Source organism: Cibotium barometz, chromosome 31, assembly GCF_041138505.1.
Source record: "Cibotium barometz isolate CiBa-2024 chromosome 31, ASM4113850v1, whole genome shotgun sequence".
NCBI classification, from domain to species: domain Eukaryota; kingdom Viridiplantae; phylum Streptophyta; class Polypodiopsida; order Cyatheales; family Cibotiaceae; genus Cibotium; species Cibotium barometz.
Window position 1 is genome coordinate 766,017 of NC_141076.1, and position 9,484 is coordinate 775,500.

Here is a 9,484-nt window from a genome sequence, read left to right on the forward strand (position 1 = left end):
ATGCATCTTTCCATGCATAAAATCAAAATTAATGAGAATAACTCTTTTGAAATAAAAATAGATTCCTTCATACATCTTTCTATGCATAAAATCAAAATTAATGAGAATAACTCTTTTGAATTAAAAATAGATTCCTTTATGTATCTTTCTATGCATAAAATCAAAATTAATGAGAATAACTCTTGAATTAAGAATAAATTCCTTCATGCATCTTTCTATGCATAAAATCAAAATTAATGAGAATAACTCGTTTGAAATAAGAATAAATTCCTTCATGCATCTTTCTATGCATAAAATCAAAATTAATGAGAATAACTCTTTTGAAATAAAAATAAATTCCTTTATGCATCTTTCTATGCATAAAATCAAAATTAATGAGAATAACACTTTTGAAATGACAATAAATTCCTTTGTGCATTTTTCTATGCATAAAGTCAAAATTAATGAGAATAACTCTTTTGAAATAAAAATAAATTCCTTTATGCATCTTTCTATGCATAAATCAATTTTAATGAGAATGATATTTTTGAAATAAAAATAAATCTTTTAGAATGCACAAACGGAAGGAATTACTCTTTTAGAATAACCTAATGATAAACTTTAGCTCCACAAAATTTAAGAAAATTTTGCCATAACCTTCTTTGTATGGTTGACCATTTCTCAATTTTAAACATTCAATTTATGACTTGAATTAATCCAATTTGAATTCTAATATCTCTAATCTACTCTATTTTCTAACAATTAAGAGAGTAAACAATGAAAAGAGTTTAATCAATCATTTAATTAAACTTTCTAGGATTAAGAAGGGTTGAATTGTAAAGAAGATAAGGGGATGGCCTTTCCATCAAGGCATAGCATTCCAATTGCACACACTAGAAAGTTCTTTTTGAATTTCTGTTTCAGGGGAAATCATTTTAATAAGAAGGGATATTTTTCCATCCAAAGATATCTAAATACTGAATTATCTCTCTCTAGAATATTTTCTCTCTCTAGGCCAAAACAAATAGAAACAAGATCTGTTATTATTCTGAAAAGGGGATTGATTACAGGGGGAGAAACTGGACATCTTGAGAGGCTGGGGGAGAAATCTTACACTTGTGGGCATCGAAGGCCATATAATGGGTGGCTCTCTTGCAGACTTTCTGACCACAAGAGTAGGGGGGACCACCTCACTTGAGGATCACCATCATTAAAGAAAGGAAGGATGTGCTGGATCAACTAGGAGAGAGGCTTTCAGAAGAGGCTAAGACCCTAGATGTATCCTCCTTGTGGTGGGGCCAAGCTAAACATTTTGGATGTGGGGATGCTGAGGGTGAAGACAGGTGAGGCAAGTGGCATTGAGCTATGTGTTGCAGCTCCATTACCTCTTGGCAGTAGAGGAAGAAGGCATACCAACCAGAGGAAATTCTAATGGAAAACTTCCATGGTGGGTCAATGAGGAGGTCCCTCATTTCAGATAGAAACCCTTACTTGAAGCTTGCTCACGGAATTGTTGATGGTGATGGGGATTGAACCCTACGTGAGTTGTTCGAGAAGGAACCAAAGGAGAACCCATTTCTAAATGGAAATGCTCTGCATCAAAGACAAGTGAATGGAGTAGCTCATCATCTCCCTCAAATGAAAGGCTAGATTAACATAACATCAACAATAATCTAAAAGCAATAGTACAAAATAGATACATAGCAGGACTCGGAGAGGTCAATGAGCTTTGTTTGAACAAGAAGTCTCTTTAGAAGTTGCAAGCCCGGTCCTACAATTACTACCACAGAAACAAAAATTTGTGAACAAAGATTTCCTGAAGAACGTTAAGAGGATAAGGTATTGGGAATTTGGGTGTCAAGCTTTCTTGAGTTGGATGGCTATGGCTACGCTAGAGCTATCTCTGCATTTCCGTCATATCTCGTGCCTCTCCTCAAACGCAGCTGCGGCGGCGGCGGCGTTGCAGCCCAAATTGGAAGCGAAGGAATGCTGCGTAGGGTGGATGCGTTTTGCTGCGAGCAGTGTTTGGAGGTCAACATTGCTGCTTGACTGTAAAGAAGCGAGCAGCCGGGCCCCTTGTTGCATGTCGGTGGACGTGGAGAGCGAGTCTGCAGAAGCCGAAATCCAGCCTGCGGAGTCCAGGAGAGGTTTGCCATGCGTTCTGTTTTGTAGGTTTAGGCCTAACCACTAATGTGTTCCGCTAATCTCGAAGATTATTACCCTGCTCTTGCCCTAAAGTAGCCATAATCTTGCCCCAAGTTAGCCTTAATCTGGCTTCTTCCCCCCTGATCTTGGCCCGTTCCGCTCTGTGCGATGCTTTTTTCTGAGTACGTGTAAGTGTAATCTCCTATATGCTCTGTTTATCTCCAAGATTATTGCCCAAATCTTGCCCTTTAGTGACCCTAATCTTACCCCTAATCAGCACTAATCTTACCCCAAAATCGCCCTTATCTCGCCTTAATTTGGCTTGTTTTTCCCTGATCTTGGCCCTTTTTCTTCTTTGCAGCAGAGGAGAGGTTCGCGGTGCTAAACACGGGCAAATGGGAGTGCCGGTCCTGCGGGTACACGTACGATCAATCGACAGGAGAGCCGTCGTACCCAATTGCTTCCGGAACTGAGTTCCGTCAGCTGCCGGACGACTGGCGGTGCCCAACGTGTGGCGCCGCCAAGTCCTACTTCTCCAGCAAGAGCGTGGAGGTGGCCGGCTTTGCTGAGAACCAGAAGTTCGGGCTGGGCACCAACTCCCTCACCTCCGGCCAGAAGAGCATCCTCATCTACGGCTCCCTCCTCCTCTTCTTTCTTCTCTTCCTTTCTGGCTACTTCCTCCAATAGGATGCAGTCCCATGAATGTGTGTTCTTCTTCCTCCTTATCATCGCATTTGTGTAACAATAAGCCAATGCAAACAAGATCATCTTAGCTGCTGTAACGCCTTCGGACGGGATGACCCAGCCTCCTGCTTTGGGCGGATAGTACCAAACCTTGCGACTACAGAACGATCTACTCATATGGAAAAAAGAAAAAAGAAAAGAAAAAAACAAGATCATCTCTTGTATTTTGTTCAAGTTCCCGATTGCTTGGGGTCGGTCTTTTCTCCTTTTTGTCTCTTGATAGCAAGCCTGCATTCTCAAGAGGCCCATCATGCGTTATGCTTGTTCTCGCTCCCTGGTCATGACGGAAGATCTGAAGGTCCTATACATATGCTTGAACTTTCTGCATAGATGATTCCTCGCATGTGGGCAGTCCTTCGCTCATCAAATTCTTGCATGGCTTTCAACCCAGCTCTTTGATAGACTCCAAGTGTCAAGTAAGCATGGCAGTTATGTCATTTTTTGGTCCAACTCAGTGCTATATGTTGCACCTTAACAGACTTGTCCACATTAACATGCAAGGGCTCTTGGCTCCCTCCAATGCGTGGGTGCTTGTAGGGCTTGATCCTTGAATTTCAACTTCTAGATGATCTTAGCCTTAACTCATCCTCCCTCGTGTTCAAGAGCTCAAGGTATCTTACAAGAGGAGGTTCTCCTCACCCTCTATGCTGGTGGGAGTGAGGAGTGCAAGTGGTGTGCCATGAGGGTGAGGTTATGAGGGGTGCAAGATGCTTGTAAGTGCCAGTTGGAGACTATGCTCACCCGGTTTAGAGTAGTGTCCCTTGGCTCCCTATCTAGGTGTGTCAACGCGGGATGTTAGTGGTAGGGTCATCATTGCTAGTCTTTGCGTCAATGTATGATGATAAGATTAGATAGTAAAAGCAATACCTTGTTCAATCACATTGATTGGGAAATGCTCTTCATAGCAGGTAGGGATGGAGGTTACTAGGAAGTGATAAGCGTCAAAGCTCTTTTTTACGATTTTCTTGTGGCTTTCTTTGCTCTTCATGGAGGAAAAGAAGTTAATAGGAACCCACCTAGATGTGGAGCTAGGGATGATGAATGTAATTCAGCACACCCTTAGAGAAATGTATTCAAGATTAAGTTGGTAGTGGGATAATAAGGACTCGTGCTGCATGGTCTTGTGAAACCTAGGGTAGTGGGATAATAAGGACTCGTGCTGCATGGTCTTGTGAAACCTAGGGTAGTCCAGATTGCATGAGAAAGCATGGCAGAGTTCAAAGGAGGTTAGAGAATGCAAAGCAAGTGAATGGAATGTGAAAATGAATGGTGATTATACTCTCTTATGCTTAAATTTATACCTAAAGTTATATTTATCTTGTACTTCCATTTATATTTACACTCTTATTTATACTTATTAAACTTAGTAATGAAGTGACTTATGCAAATATTTATTATAACAATTCATATGTCAAATGCATATTGACTTGTAGTATTATTAAAGAACTTTAAAATCAATTTACAAACACACATGCAAATGTGGAAATAGAAGTTTTTTTAGAGGATTATTTGTCATTAGCAAAATCTCTTGCCTAAGTAACGCAAGAGACCAATCACTCTCTATGTTGATTATAATTTTGTTGTGACATTTCCAATAAACAACCACATTCACCATGGTAGAATGTGAATCCCACAAATCTTGATGGAGGCTTCTGATCCTCTAAGAATCTTCATCTTCTATACCTAAAGCATATACATTGACACAACGAAGTATCTATCTGATCTTCTAAGAATCTTCATCTTCTATACCTAAAGCACATACATTGACACAACGAAGTATCTATTTGTTAACATAATTAACATTATATTAATCATGCCTTTTGTAGTCACATTGCTTACAATTGTGATATTCACAATCTTAGTCATATTCATTTGACACTTGAAGACATCTTTTGGATTTGAAACTCAATATTTTGGCTCTTATTGCTGGCTTTGTTGCGGCTTCATTGTAACTTGAATATCATTTGCAAGTATAAGCATGCAAGATGCAATGAGCTCCTCCAAGGTGGCCAATGGCCATTCTAAGCTAGATAAAGATGGGAGTGGAATACATTGAGAAGTAATAAAATTAGTTTTCCCATAGAGACAAAAAATGTAATAAATTATAAAAGAAGATTTATTGGGCAGCCAAGCCACTTGCATACTTATTCTCATATAATAATGCACCGATATTAGTATGGAAAACACATTGTTTTTTTCACTTAGACACACCAATTCTCTTGTTCTTCCAAAATTGAGGAATACAAAGTTGGAAAACAAACTATGTTTCAGAATTAGAATAACGAACCCCTAATTTAAAAAACATACGATATATGACTTGTACCTTGAAATGTGGTTTTCATCAGGATGTAATCTAATTTCTTAATGCATATACAAATGCTGAATGAGAACTTCCGTTATCATAATTGCACCAATACTTTACCATTTAAACTTTAATATCTTTCTAATGTTTGCACAAATCATGTGCCTTTTAGATTACTTTTTAGCTCTACTTTGAAAGATCTTTATGTGCTCGATTGAATCAAAACCCATGAGAACTTGATGTACTATTGTTAACCCCATTTTGGGTAAACTCAACATCTCTTCTTTACATACGAGAGATTGATTATAACAATGTCATGAACAGTACTATGGAATATTAAATTATGAGAAAAGCTAGCAGATGATCAAGTTTATTAGGCCATAACATTTTTGACATCATTGTCAGGGAGGCATCCGGTTCTTTTTCTACTCCTTTTTGAGTCCCCACACTATCCACCCTCAAGTCCCTTTTGGTAAAACATGGCTTCTTGAAGCAATGTATGTGGTAGAGCAGATGAACGATAGAGGAGAAAAAGAAGAGAAATCAGTATTTTTATTGATGTTTTTGATTTGTATGCATTAAACAAGTAAAGGAAACCATTTTAAAAAAAAATTATATTTATTTTTACATTGCAAGACCTGCAAAACCATGGCATAATCATGTAAGAATTACCTCAGATTCTATATTTTTTTAAATGTAAAAAATAGGAGCCATTAGATCCCATTATATTATTGTACAAGGGCCCGTTCTAAATCATCTGAGCAAGAGACACTTAGATTTGCATCCCCAAATCACCAACTAAAAATCAAAGTCTACATGGTCATACCAGTGATCCTTTCTATAGAATCACACTCGTGATCCTTGATCATGATCGATATTTTTCTAATAAATCATGGCGTGTTAGAGTTGACTTGAGGATTACCATTGGATTTTGTGATACATCAACTATTCAGATTATAGCATTATCTTATCTTATATCCTAATCGTTGTGATTAGTGGACATGTTCCCGTCATATGATCATGAATATGATTACCAATCATGTATGTAAAAAATGAGCATAAGGAGTAATAACAAGGAGACCAACATCACTTTTGAGCACTCAACCATATCATCAGACTAAAAATACAAACCGTGAGTATTGATTTGCATCATTATGATGGTTGAGCTATAAAAGGCACTTTGAGCCTTCAATTATGGTGGTACTTACTTTTAGATTATTGTAAGTCAAAATACCTTAAGGTATGGAGGACCAAAGGATTTGATAGAGCTTAGTCTGTGTATAGTTTTGAGTGATCAAGCGAAAATACATGCCCCTGGATGGAAAAGTGCATCAATAGTATAGACCTCTTAAGCATGAGGATAAAGTTAACTTCACCATGCTTTAGAATATGTTCATATCAAGTTTTGCACGAAGTGGTGAAAATGGACTCTAGTAGCTCAATTGCACACCAGGAAGAATACGAATCAATGAGAGATTATGTCTCTTGATTAAAGAATCTCAACTTTAGGTGCAAGCCTAGAGAAAAATTAACTGATGAGAAGTTACTACTCTACTTCCAGAGAGGAGTACAAGATTCTAAGATGCATGATTACCTGCTAATTGCCAAGTTGACATCACTTGACAAATGTTGTAAACTTGCCATCGATTTTGAGAACATGTTGGAATTGTCCCAATCGGATGATTCCTCTTCCATAATATTAGTTTCTACTTTGTTGGCTTCAAGCCGGCATAGCAACTCAGATAATGTTGAAAAACAGATTAAGTATTTGACACTCAATGAGATCAACACCATATTGTTAGATAAATTGAGGCTAAATCAGACCAGGGAAGATTCGATGAACCAACATCTATATCCAAGGAGAGAACTCGTTTGGTGCTCGACCTATAAGTAGAACCATATAAGTACAAAATGTCCACATCTACTAAGGCCTCGATCTCATATATATTGTAAGCATTGTATATGGTTGGGAAACCATGATACCAATATGTGCAAACACCCATGGCCACAATAATCATAATTTCCACAACTATGTCTACCAAGACTGCCCTTGGCATTACTAGCATGCCCTATCCATGGGAATGTTTAGGGAACTAATGTATCTAATGTGCAAAACCAGTGTAGGAGAATGTATATGATACTTGACATACCTATACCATTGTCGTATTGCCACTAGTCAATCAAGTGGCTATTGAGGATTTGTCGAATGACGCAGACTACTCTAGGAACTAACAATGAATGTTGAGTACCTTGATGAAGCTCTAGAGATCACTCTTGAATATTACATCATGCAAGGAGAAACACTAGTGCATGTGTTTCAAACCAAGGAAAATGGAAAAGAAGGGACATGAGTGCTACGATATGAAGAGAGCCCCATTACAATGCTACCATTGCCAAGGTCCCCATTGTGTGGCCGAATGCTCCCACAAGTTGGACTCAACGAGCCAACAGTCTATGCAAAATGCTATAAACCCTAGTGCAAGTTGTGTTAAATGTGGAAAAGATCATATCTTTATGGAATATCCTTATAGAATAAATAATGAAGCATCCACTTTTGTGAACCTACCATAGGACTTAGAATGATGAGTGTGCAGCTCAGATTGGTAGTTGTACCTCTCAAGGTCTTAACACGAGCTCAATCATGAATGTTACAAATGGACCAACTTGAGAACCCTGCCTCTAACTTAGCACTTAAGGTCAGAAGAAAAATAAGAGTGAGGAAGGTAGGAAAAGGTGAATTAGTAGGATGGGTTTGATGAGGGGACTATCAAAAGCATACCCACCATAGAGTCTGGCTAGGAAAAACCACACTCTAAAAAAAACCAAATTAGTAGAGCTAAGCTTGATATGCCATTGTAGCCTCATATTTTTTCACTAAGTGGTAGTGGCTCAGGCTACTGTTACAAACTAAAGATCAAACTCTCCTAATGACAATCAACTACCTAATTAGATTTGAATCCTACTCTAATGACAACACAATTAACAAGACTAATCTAAGGTGGATGATACCTAAGTGAACTCATGATGATGAGTATGTGTAATAGACCCAAGCACAACTAGGTTACAAAATTAAGACTTGTACTCATAAAGAGGCTTAAGATGTGTGCAAGTGATATGATTAATTTCTTGAAATGGTCCCCTTTTATATAAGAAGGTACACCTTTGGGCTTATACATCAATGTGGGATAAATCCCTATGCTCATGTGGTTGCATGATATGCTTTTTGCACTTTCTTGGCTATTCATTATCACTCCCTACCTCTTCCTTGTGCTCTTTGGCACCACATTTCTCAACACCCCCCCTTGTTGCCAAATCTTTAGGCTACTCAAGGTAGTTGGATGTCAGTTTTGACAACAATCATCACCCCCCCACCCTCCATTTTTAACTTGGTTGGATAACTCAGAGGCTCTTTGGCTTGGTTACTCTTTTGCTTAGAGGTTACTTTAGAGATGGTTGAGATGATTTTCACTCCCCCAGGTGCTACTTTGTCTAGACTCTGGTGGTCAAGTGTTACAATATTTCAAATGATTTATGGCCTACTCATTTTGTGGCCTTTACAACGTATGATTTTGATTAGGATTCCTTTGTTACTCATATTGATGTCAATGTCGTTGTAGCCTTTTGTGGTTGCTATGACCTTGACTCCACTTCTTGTTCTTCTTGTTGACTCTTTGGTCTTTGCTTGTGCACACCTACGCTTGCATACTCATTTGGTTGGCAGCAATTTTACAAGGAATTTACTCTTCATTTTCACACACACTAACGTGCTCATTTGGCCGCCTTTACAAAGGTTTTTACTCATGCATTTTTGGAGTAGTGCTCCTTCTTGGTCACAATATTTGGTGATATATTTTTTTCAATGTGATAAGTCCTTTGATAATGATATAGTTAAGGACTTATGTGTCAATGCACACTTTGATGAAGATGTATTTCATCATGCAAGCATGCTATACCTTTTACAATATGAAGATTTTGGCACATGTGATGATGCCCAAACTGCACATGTTGATGATGACAAGACCCCAGACGATGGCATTTTTAAGCCCCACATTTTTTGTGTGTAAACAACCTCTTAGAGGGGAGCTATTTTACACCAAGGAATTCTTATCTCTTAATTATTTACATTTTCTTAAGTTAAAAAAACCTTATCAAGTGTCTACAAGCTCGATGGAAGCTACTGCCCACTGCTGCGTCTGCCTCTACTTTAGCATCTTCACGTTGACTGATTTGCACTTACAATCGTTGGCCTCTGATAAAGATGATGCCTTTGAAGAGCATCTCTTCTTATTTTTCTTGTTTTTTGATTCAAGGTCT

General features: G+C 38.3%; 1 protein-coding gene across 1 annotated transcript; it reads left to right on the plus strand.

Annotated features, from left to right (window-relative positions):
• Positions 1-1,755: 1,755 nt before the first annotated feature.
• Positions 1,756-3,443, plus strand: LOC147620362 (uncharacterized). Its single transcript, XM_086825387.1, has 2 exons — positions 1,756-2,126; positions 2,486-3,443. Exons 1-2 carry the CDS (start codon positions 1,856-1,858, stop codon positions 2,809-2,811), a joined length of 597 nt encoding a protein of 198 aa, XP_086681513.1. The 5' UTR covers positions 1,756-1,855; the 3' UTR covers positions 2,812-3,443.
• The last annotated feature ends 6,041 nt before the right edge of the window (positions 3,444-9,484 follow it).

Excerpts from the sequence above, each read along its gene's own strand:
- LOC147620362 (XM_086825387.1), top strand. The coding sequence starts at position 1,856 with ATGGCTATGGCTACGCTAGAGCTATCTCTGCATTTCCGTCATATCTCG. Across the intron at positions 2,127-2,485 it reads GCCTGCGGAGTCCAGGAGAG|CAGAGGAGAGGTTCGCGGTG; the intron begins GTTTGCCATGCG and ends TCTTCTTTGCAG.